This window comes from Xiphophorus hellerii, chromosome 18 (assembly GCF_003331165.1).
Source record: "Xiphophorus hellerii strain 12219 chromosome 18, Xiphophorus_hellerii-4.1, whole genome shotgun sequence".
In the NCBI taxonomy this organism is placed as follows: domain Eukaryota; kingdom Metazoa; phylum Chordata; class Actinopteri; order Cyprinodontiformes; family Poeciliidae; genus Xiphophorus; species Xiphophorus hellerii.
The window spans coordinates 25,566,955-25,588,426 of NC_045689.1; the positions used below are offsets into that span (position 1 = coordinate 25,566,955).

The following is a 21,472-nucleotide window of genomic DNA, read 5'->3' on the forward strand; positions in this document are numbered from 1 at the left end:
GATCCAAGGCTGGTGGCGTTATTAGTGCGCCTTTGTGTTTGTCTGCAGCTATATTTGAGAGAACGAGATTAGCTTCCAGAATGAGGATATTTTGGTTTTCCTTTCTGACACATTTTCTAAAGCAGAGCTGAAGGTTGGCTGTACCAATGGGAGGATATCAGTCAAATCACACCAAACCTGTCCCTCTGTTTTTGCATGCAAGCTGCTAGCGGTCGGCATTCTGCTTCTGAGTGCCTATATGCCTGACTCAAATGTACGAAAGGAAAAGCAGAGACTCTTGAATGCTTCTTCTTCGTGTAGCAGGAGAAGGGAGAGAACTGGGGCTGCTGTCCAAGCAGTCTGGCGAGAATTTCTCCATGGTGATGCTTCGTGTTTCAAACAAATTGGGCTGTGAAAGGAGCACAGGGTGGCCCATCGGGAAGGCCTGTAACTCACACAGAGGCCCGTGTTTGAAGGGGACTCCTGCAAATTATGTAATATTAGTACAGAGAAGATATGCTGAATGGTAAAACAAAGTGCTTCATCACACTGCACTAAAATAAGAAACAACTATGGACTTTTAAGAAAGCAATGCTTTCCAGTCTTGAGTATGTAAACAGGACATATGGCTGAAGAGTGAAATATAAAAATTGTAAAGAAATGTGAGCTTTTGTTGTTTAAATTTGTTGAGTTTAGGAGAATTTCTAATCAACAGTCGAAATCAACAGAACTATATCAAATATTTCAGGTTAGATTCATGCTGACAGAGCTCACCTCTTGTGAAGCAGCTTGGTCTCATAAATAGACTTTTCTCTGCTTTGCTGCAGACAACGTCTACAGGCATCGCCATGTTGAAACTCCGACTTTTTAACCTGAGAGACTGATGTCAAATCCATGTTTCTAATTATGACTCCCCAGGTAAATGAAATGCAGCATCAGCTGATTGAAGAAAGACAACTGAACGTTAATCTGGACCGTAAAACACCGGCCGGCATGGAGTCAAAAGGCAATACTCTTACTAAGGTGAAACGGTTTTAAAACAACAGGCAGTTTGTTGGTGAGGATGTCAATTCCAAGCTAGCTACCGGAGCTAACCAGCTAATATCACCTTGTATAGACTCCAAGTGTTACTTTACGAAGAGTAGAACAGCAAAAAGAAATTTGGTGCAACAAGAACTGAAAAACTTTACATTTAACAGCTGTTTATTCTTATTTACTATGCATTAAAATTCAAGCAAGCATAAATAAAAGCTACAGACAACATGATAATTACGACAATTTTAACATTTTATTTTTGCAGCATTGGGAATAATTCTTGCTTTGCTCTTTTAAGTAAAACTCTAAATCAATCAACTTAGAAATGATTAATCTCACAATGAAATAGGGCTCAAGACTATCTTTAGAGCAATATTCGACATAAAGTCACCCAAAGGTAAGGTATATAACAAACTTTACATACAAATCGTTTATATGCTTAAAAGTCTTTAAGCATATAAACATGCTCTGTTCTTCAAACGTGATCTTCCAGTACAACATACTGCATCTTCTGCTTCTCTTAGTTTGTTATTCGTTAGGCTAAACCTCATATAGACTTACACTGGAAAACTCTCTCAGCCCTGTCCATCCCACTGTATGAGCTTGTCAACATAAACAAAACATAACAACAGAGAAAGACCCAATGACATGCACGACTCAGCGTTCCCTCAGAGTGCCTACAGACTCTGCGTGTTGTCAGGACCGCACCAGCCTGTGAGGAAAACATGTAAAACTCTCCATCAGCGTTCACACCCCTGGCGCTGCTGCAGCTCTGTGAGGCTTGGAGATTTTTTTTCCACGAGAGAGAAAACAAGATTATAAACCGAGATGTCAGACGCCATAGGAACCTACTTTTTTGTCCACTTAAATGCTTAATTAAGTGAAGTAGATCTGTTATTTTCATGTTCTGATGATGAATTTCTAGTTTATTTTTAGAACTTTTTTTAGGCTCTAGAGGCAAGAGCTTAGATTTATGGCCCAAGTCTGACCGAAATTCAAGCTGGGCCTGAAGCAGTGGAGATTGGAGCAATCACACATACCAAGAAAAGTTGCACTTGACTCACCCTGTGGTTGCAAGAAGTGACAAAATGGAGCTGTAAGATGTTAAACAATATTGAACAATGAATAAACAGGACATAGGGAGGAGAAAGAAGGGGAAGCAGGAAATGTCCTGAGATCGGAAGTTGAACTCAGGACGACTGCATCGAGAACTACAGCCTCTACCAACTGAGCTACCCAATGACCCAATTTCTACTCATTCCAGCAAAATCGATGGATACTTTTAAGAAACTATGAGTCAGACCTATGCTTCAGTGGCCTCCTGAAACTGTCACATAATCACTAACTCTTTCAGACACCGAGTGCCTTAAAATACCGTGAGCCGTCTGTAGAAACAGGTGAATATTGTGTGTTATTTTGCCTTTTCTTTGCTCTTTTCTTCAAAGCAACAAAGGCTATAGAGAAACAAATGTAGAAACCACACCTTATTTAAATCAGGACGGGAATAAACAATGCGGAGACTCAGAGCGGAGACTCCCTTCAGACGTGGGCCGTCCCAGGAGACCCCCAGAGAAGAAAACAGCTACAACACCTTCGCCGACCTCCTTCATTCAACACTTTATCTAATTACGTCTTGACCATTGTGGCTCTTCATTACGCTAATTCCCTCTTCTGCATTCTGTCATTGCCCTTTGCATCTTTCCGTCCCCGCGGCGGCTCTGTGTTTTATATATAAGCGAGGGGCACTGCCTGGCCTGGTTGCCAGGATACCAGTCTAATTGAGGGGTCTCCAGAGAGTAGCTGTTATCAGAGCCTGAACCCTCTGTTCCTGTCACCGCCCTCATGCTTTCTCTTATTAGCTCTGTTTCTCTTATACTTCCACCCACGCATCAAGTGCTGTTAGACTTCTTTCTGACATCTTCAAGCTTTTTAGTATCGTATATCGAACTGATGTTGACAGAATCTTTTTATCCTTATCTGCTTCCACTGTAGTTCCCTCAAAGAGTTGGACATCAGTTTAATTTCTTGCTTTGCTCCCTTTGCTTTTGAGGTTTGTGGATGAATTTCCTGTTACTCGCTTTATCTGCCCGTTTCATCTGCTGTCTATCCGTTTGTGCTTCCACTGGTTATCTGCTGCTCTGTTTCTCTTCGATCCCACCATCTTTCTGTCAGTCTGCCGAGCCTTTATCTACCACAAAACGTGGCACGGAGACCTTAACTGGCATTGTAGATGCTTCCCAACGCACACAAGTCTAGATTCACATCCCTGACAAGCAAATTTATGGATTAAAGAAGCATTGATGCTGTGTTTTCCTACTCCTGTGTGCTGACTATGAAATTATTTGTCAGCCGTTAAGACAGTCAGTTTAAAACAACTTAAAACTTCATTCTGCCAATCTGCTAATATTCATCTCTGCCAGCTACCATATTTCTGAGTAGTGGATGTAAATTATACTCTAGTAACTTCTCTCTGACTGGAGAGAAGTTCCGCAATCAATAATCTGGCTGGAGTGTTAGCTATATTCAGGATTTCTCAGGTTTTCAAGAATAAAGTTAGAGGAAGCATGAAAGGTAGAAATAGGTCCTAAAACGTTTTTTTCTACAGTTGCACATTAGCTAACATGCTTTTGCAACTGTCAATTCTGTCATCAAGATGTGTTGGACCTTTAGTCAAATCTGTTAATTTAACTGCGGAGCTGAATAATGGCGACTGCTCTCTCGAACACACACAGTGTGACGTCGCCTCTGTTCTCAACATAACTAGTTAATGATCAGTTGAAGGAAGGATTCTTAATGCTCCTACAATGATCTTAATGATCAACAGATATACTAAAGTTTTACAAAAATTGTATTTATATTGAATGGAAAATATGTTAAATAATGTAATACTTACACTTACAGATGTGTCAAAAGCCCAGAATTTTGTTGCTAAAAAGTTCAATGGTCGTCTTATCAAGGAAAAAAAATTGTAGCTCTTAAATCACAACTGGCTAAAAATATATTTTTACAGGACAGAGAGCTATAAAATTGGTGATCGGTGCTTCTCAAAGTTATAATTTAGACTTTTCGTTACAAAGTTTCATGATGATGAAACACCAAACACACATTTGTTTCTCTAAAACTCTCCCCACATCAAAGAAGCTCCACCGTACTTCTTCCCCAGGCATATTCAGCTCATTTTCTTGCCTTTCAGCCACCTCTCTGATCGTTCTTACTCTCTTTCTCCACTGCAATGCAGATTTTTCTTCCCTTTATGGAAAGCCTCAGCCAGGATGCAGAATGCTCAATTTCTCCCACTTTTCTGTTAAGATATAATGGAAGATGTACCCGCAGAATCACACGCACATCAGGAAAGCCTTTTCAAGCAACTGCGTTTTAGAAATATGTGAACCTGCCACAAGAGGGGTTACATTTTCTTCTAAAAATGTTAGCAAATGGAGAGTTTTTACACACTAGGAAAGTTGCAGTGGCATGCAGGCATCATGCCTGGACTGACGAGGCTGCATGGAGGAGGACGTGAATGGGAGGTAAGACATTATTCCCATGAGTCAAGTCCTCTCTTAGCAACCAGACAGACATCAGATTCACAACACAATCACGTAAGGCAAGGCAAAAGAAAAACTCCCACACAATCGCCCTGTCTAAATGTTGCATTCAAAGCTTACAAATGCATTGAGGTACAAATATTTAACACTTGCACATAAGAGTCAGTAACAACAGGATATATATATGTATATATATATATATATATATATATATATATATATATATATATATATATATATATAGAATCCTATGTACATTTCAGCAGTTTTTCCTCTGAGGACTACCTTGTAAGAACAGTTTTCCTGGTGGACCATCCTTCACAGCATCCTAGAACGGGCTGGCTGAGCTGGAAGTAGCAGGATAAAATTCCCAGCCCTGCAGCGGTATTCCAAAGGGAAGGGGGGAGAGGTCCCAATGAGTCCTGGATCCGAACTAACAGGGTGGTGGAAAGAAAAAAAGTCCACAGTTTGTGCCCTGTCGCGAGTCGGGCAAGTCTTCACCCACCCTCTGCTCTGAATCGTTGCTTGTTATCTGCTCTGTTTTTTAGAGGAAGGGAAAAAAAAAAGGGTAGGGTTTGATCTGCTTCCCGAACGCTGAAAAAGAAGGAGGGGCGCGAGAGACGGGAGGAGGAGGGGTGAGAGAATGGGAGAGAGGCTTAGAGAGAGAGAGAGGGGAGAGCTTGCTTTTTTCGCTCTGCTTTGGACTGAAAAGAGGGAGGAGTTGTGTTGAGCTGTGTGTAAGCGGAGCTGGCCGGTTGGGGAGAGGGGACCGTGGAGATGGGAACGGAGGGGGCGGCGTGGGCAAGAGCTGGGATGTCGTCCGGCTTTTAATGTGGAGCTACGCCAGAGGAGGAGAGACGAGGAAGGGCAGAGGACCGACTTTCATTCCTCAGTCCTGCACCGGTCATCATCAGAATGAAAATATAACACGAGTATCGACAGAAGTTTACATTTTCTTAAGCAAGTCTGTAAAAATGCAAAATGTCAAAAGCAGGTGTCGAATGATATGATATATAGCCACAGGTTTTGCTTTATGTCTGTATTTATACATTAAAAACTACAAAGATCTCCCCGTCAGTAATGTCATCTGTATATTTCTGTTTCCTGTGCATCTCACTTTGAAATTACAGGTCATGAATGGAAATGCGTTGACTGTGCAGCTTCTCTTCATTGTTTGTGTCTTGTTGTAGGACTATAATCCCTCGGCAGCAGATGGCCGCTCTATAATCCACATCAAAACCACTCAGATAATTCCTCTCTTCTCCGTCTATTTATTACTCAGTTCAGACATCTTTTCATTACTGGGAAAAATCCATGTTGTCGTTTTCCTTGTTTGTGTACTAAAAAACACTCCAAGCATTATTACTGCTGTATGCAAAGATAAATGCTAACTCAAAGACAAAACTTTAAAAAGAACCTAGCTAGAAATGCACGCAGGAATCAGCTGGTGATGGACCACTAAAAAAATATTTAAAAATCATATTTTCTAGTTTGTAAATTTACCATAACCTTAGTGCTACCAGATCATAACAGCAACACTGTTCGGTGTGGATGTTGTTACTGATGAAAGAAGATTCAACGTTAGCTATTTTCAGTTACATTGACATATTTCTCAGTAAGTGAGATGTGTGAAGACAATTAAAATAAAAATACATATTGTAAGACATGTTGAGAGAGAAAGAGAGCAAGACTTAATGTAGATAACAAGAAGGTAAAACTTAGAACAGCAAGGACAATAGGCTGACTAATAATAATACTAAATAATAATAATAATAATAATAATAATAATAGTAGCTAATGTTTTTAGGATTATAAATCATCTTCAGTTTTAGTTTGCTAATTTCTTACAACAGATAAGAAAAATGTATATGTTATATATACCGTAATTATTGGCAAAAACCGATGTACATAAATGTAAGCGGCTCCACAGCTGGTTGCCTGGACACATCTAGATTGCTTACATGTATTGATGAGATTTTCAGTGTCCAGTTAGATTTAGTCATTAAAAACTTCACAATATAGTTAGTTAGGAAATTCTTGACATTTAAAAACAATTCACTACCAGTATAGCATCGATAGTACAGGCCTGCAACTTCCTTTTTTGATATGTTCATGTACTTTACCACTGCTTACTAATTTATTTATTTTGGTAGTTGAGTATTTTGATTTGAAAATATAAAGTACTATAAAAAGGATCTAAGATTCTATTTCTATTGATTGTGATTCTGATTCCCCTTTGGCACAGTTGACTCACGAAACCAAAATAGAGAGTCTTCTGGTTTGGTAGATATTACTTACTGACGTCACGTTATCGCATCTCCTTACGGTAAGCTGTGAGTAAATTATAGAAAATAAATTTCAGTCATCAGCTTTAAAGAAAGTATTCAAATAAATAACCGAAGGCGGATCCAAAAAGAACATTGTCTGTAAAAGACGTCCCTTTTCCTTTCAAACTGTTTTGGGCAGAAATACAAAAAACATAAAATTGAAAAAATAAAATTCATAAGGACTGATTAGCATTTACATTTTCTCATAATATTGTCTTGGAGAAGCGCATGCAAACTATTCTTGGAAGGTGTGGATGACTTTCATGTCATGATGCAAAAACTGGAATCGACTGGATAAATCACGTTTAAATGAGTCCAAATCTGTTCCCTTCATCCCAGAGAAATTGGACAGTGTTCAGATGAAATGATCAATGTTACTTCATCATGAGTCAAAGCACTGCAGGAGGTACGGGCGTCTCTCAAAGCGGGAAGCGATAAGCAGACATCGGTGCTGATTTGAGGCCAAAATTAAAGTAAATAGATTAACAGTAGATGTGACACTGGCAGGGAAATCAGCAACCTGGATCTAATTTGCTGCGACAAATTAATGCTTAACATGCTCCTTGTTTTTCTCCCCCCGTCAAAACTCAAATTAATGACAATGAAAAGTGAAAAGTATTACATCCTGACGCAATTAAGCATGCATCTATTTCCAGCTTTCGCTTTTTGTCATTGGCTGGGTTGCATACGCGCCGCTCTCTCCCCCGTCTCTTTCTCTCGGCCCAAACCTCTCTATCCAATATTGATCCCTCCTGGGTGATGCTGCTTTTCCCAATAAGACCACTCTTGGGTTTAATGACCTGGAAGTGGATCGATGAGCTGCCTCGCTCTCTGATCTCTCTCGGCTCAGGCCTGTGCACCGTTGGCCCCGGCTTAGCCTTCAGCTCGGCTGCCAGCTGGGACAGACTGGAGCGCTGCCCATCTTCTGACACCGGAGGATATAATCATCTGTGTTAAAAGATACCAACTCGGCCTCACGAAAGCCTTCTTAATCTGTTTCAATGTTACAAGTAAGCTTATTTAAGCTCAGAGAAAAAAGTGGAACAGCAAGTAACTGGACCCTTTCCAGTTTGCTGTAGATGATGCTGGGTTTCAAGTGGATGTGCGAAGATGGTTATACGAACTCATGACTTTAGAAGAGGCGACGCTGATTCAGTAAAACACAGGCAGGATCGTCCAACATTCCTATTTCTTCCTAGATGCTTCTGAGTAAAAAATTGAAAGAACCACCACATAGTGCCAATTCATTAGCGCACACTTTTCTTCTTCTATTTTTTTTTTGGTTTAATAAACAACAAAACAAACTAGAAGAAGTCTGTACAATATGCTGGTATTTGTATAGATTAGTATGTAATGAAGTTGTATTTATTACGCAAATCTGAGCACTTCTGGCGAGCACACAAACACAGATGTCTCAGTCATGTTAGGAAAGCTAACAAGGCTAATCACTACTATAAGATGCTAAAGACAGTTTAAAATGTCAACTCAGTCATTTTGAAGGGCTTCAAAGAAGGTGTGATCTCAACTACTACAGCAAATTCACTCATCATTCGCAAATGTTGCACAGACTTGCAAATTTTCTCCCATCATTGCAACTTTACGCAAATCTGACCAATCAGCTTTGCGTTTTGTATTTCTCTTTCTGATTTAACGTCCTGCTTCACGACATCTCTTGAAAACCAAACCTGGAAGATGAAAGCATGTGTGATGCCAAACGATAACATTTGGGATTTTTAAATTGTTTTTGCAAAAAACCATTTTGAGATGTTCTGTCGGATTTGTTTATACTGTTTACATAGGTCAGGCTAACTTAAATGTCCAATATGGGATTCTTGTTTTGAACTCTGACAACTCTTCAGGACCGGATTTGATTTGGATGAAGGGTGCTACTTCAAGTAGGATAATATTTGCACTTTAAATATTAACTATGTTAAAATCCTGCCCTTCTTTGGGAAGGTTGTGTGCAACTTTCTTGTAAGATCATGTTGCAGCAAAAATAAAGTTATTTATTTTTTTATTTTAACTGCACATTTTTGAAAAAGGTGTTGTAAAATCAGTAATTTTAGGCTGCAACAATTATAACCAAACATTGCAACATCCTAGAGGGACTTTTTTTTGTCTGTATTAGAGGAACTGCTCTTTCACACTTGCACTATTACGCCACCTGTTTCAGCTCCTAATGTAAATAAGTAATGACTCCTCACGGCAAGAAAACTGGGAAAATATTTTCAATTCTGTTCTCATAATATATTTCACCAGGCTTAACAAAAATCAGAGACCAAAAGCTGCCACGGTGCATCAACAAAGATTTGATCCCAAGAACTGCAATCTGGTGGCAAATGTAATCACACAACATTTGGTTTCTCTGCTGGGGAGTTCACAGTCTAAGCCAGGCTTTCCTAAATCAACCAGTTGAAAGCAGTTTGTTTTTAAACAGAGTCTCGTCCGTTTTTATGAATGCTGAAGACTAAAATGAAACCTAACACACTTGAATGCGACGTTCTCACTTCAGAAGCCATGAGTTCAAAACTGCAGGCTCAGAAAAAAAAAGCCTGCTGCTTCTCTCTTCTGAATACAAACACATGGTGAGGAGTGAAAAACTTTGATCTGCTCAGATAAATTAAGTCAAGGCAACCTTTCCTTGCTCCTCTGTCGCCATAGCAGCAGTCAGTCCAAAGACATCTCTAACCTCATCTCCTCTCCTCCCCCACCCCCAGTTCTGACCTTCACATGGTTGTCAGGGTTATAATCTGAGTCAAAGCACAGGTGGAGACCGATACACAGCATTATTTAATTTACACCAAATGAGGATAAAACAACAGCAAGAGCTCTGGGCTGTTCACACATCATGTCTACAAATCACTTTGAAGGCCATCAAATAAGATTCAAGAGCAAAAAAAATACAGTTTTAAAAACCATTGATTATGTAAGTGGCCCAAACTTGCACAAAGATGACATATAAAGACTATTATTAGTGGGAGACAGCAGACGGCAGCAGTCAAAGCCTCCCACACACCGACCCTGTGATGAGTTCGCTGTCTGGTCGGTGAAAAGCTGCAAGAACTCTGCACATACTCTCATCTTCTAAAATGAAGTGTCTACATTAGAGATGAAAGCTACAGATTAATGAGTTCATCTGAAGTTGGTTGATCTTATCCATCGACTAACCACTAACAGATACGTGTTCATTTTCTTAAAAACCTGAGTTTTCTCTTGTGTCAACAGGGCCGACCATCTTTCCATAACATAAAAGGCTAAATCTTTCATAATATGCTGAATTTAAAAAAGACATGATTAAACTTTTACAATATTTTGTGTCAGCCATATAAAATTTTGACTGAATGAACAGAAAATGGTGGTTTTACTACATTATTAAACCTAGATATAGTTATAAAATATAACAAAACAGAATCCTCTTAATAGAAAAATAAAATATGAAAAGAATAAAATATGTGAAACACTTAATCCCCATGAACAGAGAGATATTCATAGAGAAGTACTGTCTGTGGGTTTTTGCGCTGTCAATCATTCTCGTGCTCACCCTCTCACCACTGTATTTCACCACAACATAGCCTGCCCAGAAAGCTAAGGCTAGTTAGCATACCCACTGATGACGGCGGATAATTAATAAGTTGTTTCTCTTTCAATACCACATTGAGCAGCATTGATTGACAGCACTAAGACCCTCCTCCTGGGTCTGATTGGTTGCTTTTAAACAGGAGAGGTGCAATTCTTCAGATGGCAATAGTTGCACAGATTACATGTCTCATAATGTAATGTGACGGTTTTAACAAATATGGAAACAACTACATACTGCAGATTTAATCGATTTCAAATAATTTTATTCTAACAAACCGTTACAGTCAATTGTAAATGGTTTGTGTCCCTAATCTGTATGCAAAATGTTGCCTCTACTTCATTTTTTTAATGTTCTTAGTGCAGCAGAAATGAGGCTGTATCCATGGAGTGAGGCAGAAATAACTAATGCATAATTACAAGTGGAAAACATGGTGATTCATTCCACTGTAACTGGTGGGATGCAGACAGAAGTAATGCTGCAGATGGTAAAGAATGTAATACGTTCAACTTTTTATGGAAAATCCCTGTACTTCGTTTGTTTTTTTCCCCCCTTTATTATATTTGGTTCAGCGTTTTAGCGTAGCGACACTTGCTTTCTTTTTTTACCACTTCTTTCCATCTTCCCCCTCCCGTTCTCCTGCCCCGCCCTCCTCAGCGGGGAAGGAGAAAGCGCAGATGCTTTTAGCAAGTTGACATTTGGTGCCAGTGTAAAAAAACACTGCATAGCAAAGCAGGTTGGCTCAGTGTGAGGGCCAGATTCTAGCGGTAATGAGCTCGCTCTGACAGGGAGGATAGGATATGGAAGGCCAGGAGGGGTGTGTGTGTGTGTGTGTGTGTGGAGGCGTGCGTGGGGGTGTGCGTGCGTTAACTTCTGTGATCAGCCACCAGAGGCTGCTCTAATGAAGGCTTCATGTCTGCAGTTGGTGATGGGAGGACTCAGCATGTTGGATCCACCAGACTGTTTTAACATTTGGTTTACATTTTCAAAGACCTCACAACACACTATTTGTTTTCCAGCTAAGAAAACAATAAACTGACCACCAGTACCACTGGAGCAAAGACAAAAGGGTTATGAGCAAGCTACCACTCAGACACAACGGTTCTAAATGCTAAAAACAAATCAAAAAGAAGAGCACTTTTGTTCCCAATAATTTCTCAACGTGTTTATTAAAAATCACATTAAAATTTCCCCATTAATGTTAACCAAGAATCACTGAATGCTTATAATGATACTGTTCTCCCTGTGTTCATGTGGCTTTTGTACGTTTTTATTCATATTTTTTATTAAATCTACGATTCAACTTGACGCCTCTGCCTGCTGCAATTGGGTCTATCATCACGACATCTCAACATGACACAAGGAACCAGCCATCAGGACCCAGCGGGTCTGTAGTTCGCAGAATATGGACATTTAAGAAGGACCGTCATCATTTCTGTGGTACTTTGCTTACGGACAATTAATTAAGCAATTAATCAACACTAAATATTATTGTCTGATCAGATGTTAATATTTAATATCAGATAGGCCTTCGATGCTGAGTGGGCTGGTGTCACCGGATTTAAAAAAACAACAAAACAAAACAAAAATAAAAGAAAAAATAAAATGAACAATAAGCTATCAAATTTCTTTTGGAAACATAACCAAAGAGTTTCTTTCCTTAACTTGTCATCATAAATGTTTATTCCACTTCTAGATAGGTGTACATGTAAAAAGATTTGTCACAAGTGCATTTGCAGTCAGAAAAGTAATCGGTATACTTATTTAAAGAGCGACTCTACACCAAGTATTTTGTTTTGCTTGTTGTTAGTTTATTGGTCATGGATTATTTTAAATATTGGAATCAATCACAAAGACTAGTAATGTAATAGATTACATTTGGTATTGAAATTTAGTTGTTCCTTGACAAAAATGAATGAGAATCGATCATGCCTCTTGAAAGAGTGTCCCTTTTCTCAGTGGAATATATTAACCACTTCCTCCTTTAAGTGTGAAGGAGTGGAGGTGAGGGTGTGGGGTTAGGATGGGATGGGACTCTATAATTAGGTGACAACCGTACTGTCATTCTGCTTTTACAGTACAGTAGGAAGTCTACACGGTGAATGTCTGCCAGGCAGCCAACTGCAGGCTCTACCTCACTAATTAACCCGCTATTATGAGCTTGTTAAGCTCCCAGTGCCACGCTAAAAGGAGCAGGAAAACAGGAGGCATAATAGTCTGTGCAATAAGCACTTGACAACTGCTACTGAGTGTAGTTGATGCTTGAAATGTATGCGTAAGGTTTTCTACCTAAATTAAAACAACTACCAATGGAGAAGTGGTGTGTGGTGTATTGGCAGAGCATGTAGCCCATTTACAGAGGCTGTTAGTTCTCAACGCAACCAACCCCAACCTTTCCCCCATCTCTCTCTGTGTATTTTCTGTCCTAAATAAAGGCTATTAAGGCCTCAAAAACCTGTTCTTCTTCACGCTTTGAGCCAGTGGCAAGTTGTTGATCAAATGACTTGTGTGATAAAAGTGTTTCCATTGCAATTTTGCGAAATAAATCAATTTTGAAACACTCAACCTCATCCTATCGCCAAAACCTTTTATCAAAAAAAGTATGTTTTTTCGAAATTGTTGTTTCCAATAAGTACATTTATTTTCAAAATGTCAAATTGGACAACACATCTACATGCAACTTATAAAATTTACCCTTCGTAGATGCACACACGCCAAAGCGGACACAATATAGCTGCTGTGATCAATAATGAAAAGCAACAGCCAGCTGCACTGCTAAATCAATGATCAATTACTCCTGATGTCATAGTTTGGATGTTTTTCTGCTGCTTTACTTTGGATAATAATGTTGAACAGAAAAGGCATCAATTTAGCACATGGGTTGGTATCTTTTACTGCTTCATGGTGTCTAAAATGTGTTTGTCTCCATGGAAAAATGATCAAATAATGCAAATACAACTTTTCTTGCAAAATAAACAGATTATTCTTCAGGAAAATGAACGTGTTCTGTGCTGGGCTGGGCTCTCTCCAGCAACAGATGAAGCTCCCTGCATGACCTGGCACAATTTCGCTCTCTTTCACACACACACACACACACACACACACGCACACACACGCCCGCACGCAGAGTCACATGAACAGGCTTAGAGCTTAGATAACACAAAGTCAGAGGTATGGTGACAAAAATCCTCCTTTTTTTCCCCTTATAAAGACTCTCCCTCTGAGGTTAAACATGCTTTGTGTTGTAGGAATAATAAAAACAGACCTAGTCTAAAACCTCAACCAAAATGCACACACAACCAATTACACACTCTATAATTAGGAGCAGAGAGGAGCAGTGTTTTATGTTTCAGCTCCACCCAAACGAGCGCCAAAGTCTGCACACAAACACAGGCCGCCTGTGTTTGAGCGTGGCTCCAACCTTCCTCCAGCAGCGCGCGGGACAGGTGATGGGGCTTAAAATCCTTCGTTACGCAGAAAACACAAACTATCTCCTGCTCGTTGTTTTTGCAGCCGTGGAGAAATAAACTCTTCCTCTGTTTTTAATCTTCATCTTCAAGTTGTGCTTTTGCTTACATAGCTGGCCACCCGAGCGAGGGTGTGTGCTTGCGCGAGCGCGCTACCGGTTGTGTAGTTTGCAGACTGACACGGAGCTGTAATATTGGAGGCCGTTTGCTACACAAATCCCCATTTCCTCCCCAGCACGCTCTGCCACTCACAGCCTGCGCCCCCGCTTTGATAGTTTTCATGAGGTGGAAAAAAGGGGAGTCAGGCGGAGTGTGGAAAATGGTCTCCTGCTGTATTTTGGCTGTGTGAGAACATTAGGGCATAATGCCTCCTGACAGCTAGAGGAAGAAAACAATTAGCTGGGAGCAGAAGTGAGAATAGCAGTGAAGGACAGAAGATGCCAAACCACTGGAGAATACAGTGGGAAAAGATGAAAAAGCGTGAAGTTCACAAGCTGGTGCAGAAATGAGTTGAGCCTAAGTTGACTTCAATGCTAAAAAAAGATACAATAGGTGCTGAAGAGAAGGTTGACTGTACATTTTGTCTTTCATTCCCAAACTAGGGTGAATCAGAAGCGACTTAACAAAAGGATGGGTGGGTTCAGGTGAGTGTTTTTGCATTTTGCACGATGACAACCAGCAGTGGAATTTACAGCTTTAGGCAACAAAATTCTGACCTGGTTTCTTACATCACTTGCATCAAACTGAAAACATGACTTTTCCATGGTTTTCTTTAAAGGTTATTTTTCCCCCCTTACCATAAAAGCCAGATTTGTGCTGCACAATATTAGATAATTATCCAATGGTAACAGAATTGGGAAATATGGTGATAATGACATCAGTGGCATAAAAAGTCAGTTTTCCCCCGTTTTCGTGCTTCTCAACTGTTTTCCCATAAATCTCTGTGATCATAAGCATCTTGGACACGTCATTTGTGTGAGGTGTGACTGTATTATGCATTAAAACTCCATCCAACCATGTGAATATAAAATGACACTTGGAATACGTTACCTAACAATCACTACATTCAAAACAGTTCTTTGCAAGATTACTATTGTGAGCATTTACTTTGTGATGCCAATACTTTAAACATATTTCTTTGCAGTCCCTGTAGAATGCATGATTATTAATTGTCCTGTTGTCATATTTTCTCGCTTTCTAGCTGTGCATCTCAGACTTTCCTCCAAATTTACAATGGACCTCTACTTCTGTGATTAATGCTCTCCTTACTATAGCTTTACTTTAAAGGTCTTCGTCTGACATTTCTGCTGCGTTCCTTGCTCTTTATTATGTTGTATGTTAACTAATATCCAACAAACCTACCAGACCTTGCCAGAAAAAAACAAAACAAAAAAAAACCTTTTGGGTTTATTGTGACAAAATGTGAAAAAAGTTAGTGTTGAAGTAAGTCTTATCATTTATTTTTTATGTCGTATACAACAAAGTTTGGATATTAGACAAACTCTATTGGATCCAAGCTTGAATGGCCTGAATCCAAGTCATTTGAGCTTGGATATGATGTGGCAGAAAATGCTAAGCTATAATTTCCACAGTTCTCAATCAAATTCACCACTCATAACCTAATTTTAAAAGACAGTAACAGACAAAATGCTTTTTGAGTGACATGAGTTATAAAAATATAAGCTAACACACCCAAAAGTGACATTACTGTGACTTTCTCCATCTAATTGTTAATCACACTGTTAACTTTAATCTAAGCAAACCCTTTAGCACATCAGACTTGCTAGGTGTACTGGATCAACGGGGGCAAAAGAGAGATCATGTGACTGTGGTTAAGCTTTATCCATTTAAGGTAGCATGTAGTAAAACTTTGCACCTGCAAGTTTTACTCTTCCACAAAAAACAATCTACAAGTGCAATCCGCTTTGTGGTTCCAGTTGTCGCTTGCATAATTTAGTCGTAGTCTGTAATTTTTTTCAGTCTGGACAAAAGGTCCAGTTTTTAACCAGCCGTTTTTTTTTTTTTTTTTTACCTCTTTGAGCTCAGCTTGGTGCAGCACGTAAACTTTTTGCCCCTTAAGGTAAGAAGATATTCAAAGCAGCTGCACAGCGGAAGAAAAAAACCAACTTTCATAAAACCCGGCTCAAATGCACATGACAAGCATTTGGAAAGGTATTCTCCTTTCACCAGAGTGGTAAAGTAGAGCTTAGAAATGACTAAAAAGACTGAAAAAGAGCTGGGTTAAAAAGTTATTTTCGAAGTAAAACTGTTGTATGATTCCAGGTCCATACAAGCTGGAGAAACAACATGTCACAGCAGAAGAATGTAGAGCCCTGAGCTATAAATAAATGTAAAGCTTTTTGCCAAAAGACTTGTCTAACTCTGTCTGAACATTTACGACCTGAAATCTTCGTTCTAGTAAGGAAGCTGGGTGTTTACCTGTGTTAAATGCCCAACTTGCTGTGAGGAATCCAAGGTTAATCTCAGATGGAAAAAAATATTCCACAGAAAAAAAAGAAACAAAGATAGGAAACAAAAGATAACTTGTGTAAACACTAGCAGGGTCAGAGTAGATGAGAAGATAAAACGTTATCCTTTCATCTGATGTGGACAGCTGAGATTGAGCGTGTGTGTTTAAGGCAACAGGAGACACAGGAGCTGAGACCGCTCCACACAGTTTATGTGTGTTTGAGTTCTGGCGTGCCGCGGGTCGGGCGTGCTTCGGCTAGTATCACACACTCACACACGCACGGTGGGGTGATGTTTGTTATATGGGGTTGAATTAGACAAAAAAAAAAAAACTCAGAAAGAGTTCACCACACCTGGGTGTAGCTCTGCCCTCTCGGCGTTCATGCTCTGCCCAAGCAAATCTTGATTGTGCGGTACTCTGTATTGTCAGACCATCATGTTTATCCAATGAAACAGCTCTGAGCCCGTAGTTCTCACCTACATTTGCTTTTAAAGCCCCACAGTCCGACTCTCTCGTGACCTCCTCACTCTGAGTGCTTGGACCTATTCATATCCCCTCCACCATGTGTTCAAGGCTTTCAAACCCTGTAATTTTTTTCTGCCTCCAACTGTTTGGAGACAGAAATCTTTTCCCTTACGTGGCACAGCGAGTTCTGGGTAAACATGGTAGTTAGGTTGTTAGCGGAGGCTTGTCGATGCAGTCCAGCAGCTGAACATGCCCATAAAGAGCTTCTCTGCTTTTATTTTCAGACGCCATTAAGTGCTTTTCTGTAGCAGAGCACTGCACACTCGTACAGTTTAGATCGGTTCTCGGCTTATTTGACTGTTTATATGATAATTTTAAACAACACTTGGCTGTTACATAGATCTGCTTTGCCTCAGCTGAGAGCTGAAAATGAGAGAATAAGCACTAAAAATGTTTCAGGGTTTTGTTTTAATCAGATAATGTGCGTTCTGAGAATGGATGAACATTTTGTGTCCGAGGCCATGTATGTCATAGCAAATCCGATGGTTTCTAAGTGATCAAACTGTGTTTATATCGATGTTCACAGGGTAAAAAGAGACTTGGTTACAGATTCTTTCTCTCTGTCTAGTCCGTCATGTGACCTGCTCTGTATGCTGTGCTCAGATAGGGCTACTGTCAAGGTTAGGCTGTCACTAAACCACTCCCAACCCTTATTACGACATTCACAGCATAGTGCTAAGTTTATTAAGCAGGAGGACATTTTACATGGGTTTATTGAAGAATATTGCTTTATGTTTTGAGTCTTATAAATCTTTAGCAACAAAGAATGAAGCTACATGTATTGTAAGAGGTGTTCTCATAACATTTTTGTACTTTTATGAATTAAGTTGGCTCTTTATGGCAGCACCATAACAGCCTTTAAAAAAACAACAAAAAAAAAAACCTTTTCTCTCTTAAACCAGCAATGACAAGACTTTTAGAAATGACGAATGTGATCCGGTTGTTCCAGTGCAAATATCAGATTTTAACAATATATCTTACATTCTATCAAAAATGATCTCTGAGTTTTGTTAATACCTCTAAACCCTACAGCTGGCTGATCTCACAAACCATACATAATAACTACATCACCTGTTGTGCTTGCCCTTAAAGCTGCAGTCGGTAACTTTTATAAAAATACATATTTTTCTTACATGTATTTTTTTCAAATTGTCACCATGTTATGACAGTATGAAACAAATGATTTGTGAAAAAAAAATCCAGTTTGTTTGCTTCCTCTCTGTGGTCCTATTTCTATCTGCAGAAATGCACCAGGTCCGCCCAGAAACAACCAATCACAGCCAGGGTCTTAGCGCTGTCAATCAACCCCTTGTACATGCTGCAGCTATGCCAACAGCGGAGAAACAACTTACCATTACCTGAAAACTGCTCATCCGCCATCATTGATGGACAAGCTAACTAGCTTGAGCATTCATGACAGGCTCCGTTGTGGGTAACTAGCTGTAGCAAACCAGAGAGCAAGGGGGATGATGTGAGCAACGCGTACACTGGCATGATTGATGGCGCTAAGACCATCCTCCTGGATCTGATTGGTTGTTTCTGACCAAGCAGTCTATTTCTGCAGATGGCGGTAGGACCACAGGGAGGAGGCAGAGGAGCTCATATTACACTGTCAGGACATGGTGACAGTTTAAACATATATGTAAAAAACAGATTTTTATAGAATAGAGCCAAGGCAAAAAGAGGCTTTAATTCCCCTTAAAATGTTGTGGCTGTCTAGCGGAAACTGTAGTTGGGACAATATGTCAGTCATTGGGAAGAAACACCTGATACTACAGTGTCAGGAACATTCTTTTTGAATAAATTTGAAACAGTACTAATAAAATATAGTGTGCAATATTACTCCACTTTCAAGTTCTCAAGTTCTCAAGCATATAGATGGCATTGTTTGAAGACTAGCACTCTGATTGAGACATCCGTCCGTATAAACTGATGTTCGCTTTTGGGAAATCTAATCAAATCAAAACTGATTTGAAAAAAAATCTCCTTTGGTAAAACTCAGAATGTGAACTACTTTTATTGCACCCTGACAGAGGTGTGTTTTTTTATTATTAAATTATTCTCTCTCTTTTTAAAACAAGGATTCTGATAAAAAGCTATGTTATACCTAATTATTCACAAAGACAGTAAAGCTCAGATCCAAGTCTGCATATTTTATTTTCCTGCAGCCTTTATAGTTTTATGTGAAATATAAAGGAAATACTGGAAACATAGAAAGGATGTACTGAAAAACAACAAAAGAATCCCTCCAGTATGGCAGAACTTTGGAGGAATGTGAAAAAAGTAGAATAAAAACCCCAAATATGACAAAAAAGTGATGCTAAATTATGGTGTATTAATGTAACTATTAGAGAAGAGTCCAATCTAACATTCATCTGAAACTTTTTTTTGTTATTTTTGGGTAGTAGAAGAAATTTACAGCTGGGGTCCAATGCACAAAATCGTGTCTCTGGAATAAGGTGAAATCTGTTTCATCAAACTTTTTTGTTGTGTGTCACTGAACAATGAGTCTTTTGTGTGCATCAAGCCGCACATTTCCCTCGAGGCTTTACATAGCATGCGCCGTAAACCTTCTAGCAGGTTTAGTAAATACGTGTCTGAGTGACAGAGGTTTTCTTCTTGGCACATTTTAAGCAGATTTAGTGCTGCAGGTCTCAGCAGAGACGCTATCTTTATAACCACAGTCTGCCCACAGGGCGTTTGTAAAACGTGTACACGCGTCTGGGGGTGTGAACTCTGACACAGAAAAGTAGTAGCCTGTAGGCACAGGTTTTAACACCTCTGCAGTATATCACTTGGAGAATATACAATAAATACCCTTTTTGAGAACTGACAGCCATACTGAACACGAAGACCGTCTCTCAGTTTTTCTTAACTTGAGGGCTGGAGAAGAAGAAAAAATATTGCTCTGATTTTATTATCCTGGGTTTAATTAAAGGGGGAGAGGTCATGCTACCCTGGGTGTGCCTGTGGTCCCTGTGGAAACCTCTCTGCCCACGTTTCTGCAGATCCATTAGAGACTAACTAAAAGGTGGGGTCACCGTGCCTCCACACGTACTGCTTGCAGGCATGCACTGACTCTGCAGCAGCTGGAGACCACACCCTGAACAAACACACCTGCTGCCTTTTATGCAGAGCTGAATGGGATTCAAACAACTGAAGATTTTTATGGTCACTGAGAAAATAAATTCTCTGTTGCTACTGCAGAAGTGAGGTAAAAAAAAAATCTCCCAGGTTTTGAAAATCTGACGGCAGAATCGAATATTTGGTAAGGCATGGTATGTGGCGCTCTCTATGTTAAAGCATGGTGGTGGCAGCATTGTGCTGTGGGGAGGCTTTTCTTCAGGAGTTGATGGGAATCCAGGGATAGGCAGCCTTTCCAGCAGGATGAAACAAGACACACACAGGTCTGCTACGCTGGCAGACACGTGCCCTGAACAAACTTGCATTTGTACAGGGATGAATACAAATGCACAGCACATTTTATTTTTATAATATATATTTTGAATGGTAACAAAATTAGAAACTGTGATAAAGTTCAGGGGCTCCGACTACTTCTGAGAGTCAATGCAGTGATCACTGCAGATTAGGAGCCTTGTGTTGTGTTTCTCTTTAGTCCTGATGCTTTCTAAGATCTCCTGATGCGTGACTGTTTCAGTCCCAGTGGACCCCTGCGACATCTCAGACAGACACGCCCGTCTGCAAATGAACACACTCAAGTGTCTCACTGGTGGGTCCGGCCTGTGTGGATCTAAAATATTTAACACTGTTTAAAAAGCCATTACTTTTGTCCTGGGCTGTGTCCAGCAAATTTAGGACTGTCTCATAACTGCAGAAACAACTGAAAATGCATTTCAGGTCAAACCTTAAAGAAAATCAGGTACTAATTTGGACCAGGACAAAGAAGATGAGTAGATCTCTATTTTACAGGTTGCAAATAGTAAAAGGAATAAAGTTAATCATGGATTTTTTTTTTGTTATCCAGCAGATAAAAAGCAGAACTTCTGAAAAAGCCGTCTTTTATGTAATGATTTATATTGAAGGCCTAATTATCCCCAACATTAAATAGCTGAAGGCATCTGGACGGTGCCATCTGTACATCTTCTGCATTCACTGTGAGCATGTTTTAGTCGAGTCTGAACACAACAAATGGAGAAATTTCAGCAGTAATCATGGGAACAGTGTAGCGCAGAGAGACTCGTGCAAAAGGAACAAAGATGACAAAAATGGCGGCGTGTTTCCATCTAAACTCCACAATGTTTCAAACCATCTCTGTATACAGTCTGTGCCTTGTTTTACGTCTCTTAATGAGAATAAACATGATCAAGATTTGCTTCACTGTCACCATGTTTGCTTTTGTATAATACTTTCATCTGAAGGACCAATTGAGGCTTTATTTTCACCTCTACACCCTTAGTGGTTCTAAAACTAGGTCCAGTTTGGATCCCAAACAAAGCGCTGAGACTTCTGTTTCTTCCAAATAAACAGTTCTGACACGAATCTTAAACCAATATACTTATCATGTTGAAGCATTACGTCTTATCATC

General features: G+C 39.7%; 1 protein-coding gene across 5 annotated transcripts in view; it reads right to left on the reverse strand.

Annotated features, from left to right (window-relative positions):
• The window catches only part of schip1 (schwannomin interacting protein 1), a 266,812-nt gene that overhangs the window by 21,905 nt on the left and 223,435 nt on the right, over positions 1–21,472 (reverse strand). Inside the window, exon 1 of one of the 5 annotated variants that reach the window (XM_032590751.1) lies at positions 4,845–5,171. The exons of the other annotated variants lie outside the window; for them this stretch is intronic. Coding sequence (XP_032446642.1) covers positions 4,845–4,874 — 30 coding nt within the window. The 5' untranslated portion in view covers positions 4,875–5,171. Of the gene's footprint in view, positions 1–4,844; positions 5,172–21,472 lie in introns of those variants that run through there. 5 annotated transcript variants of the gene reach the window in all.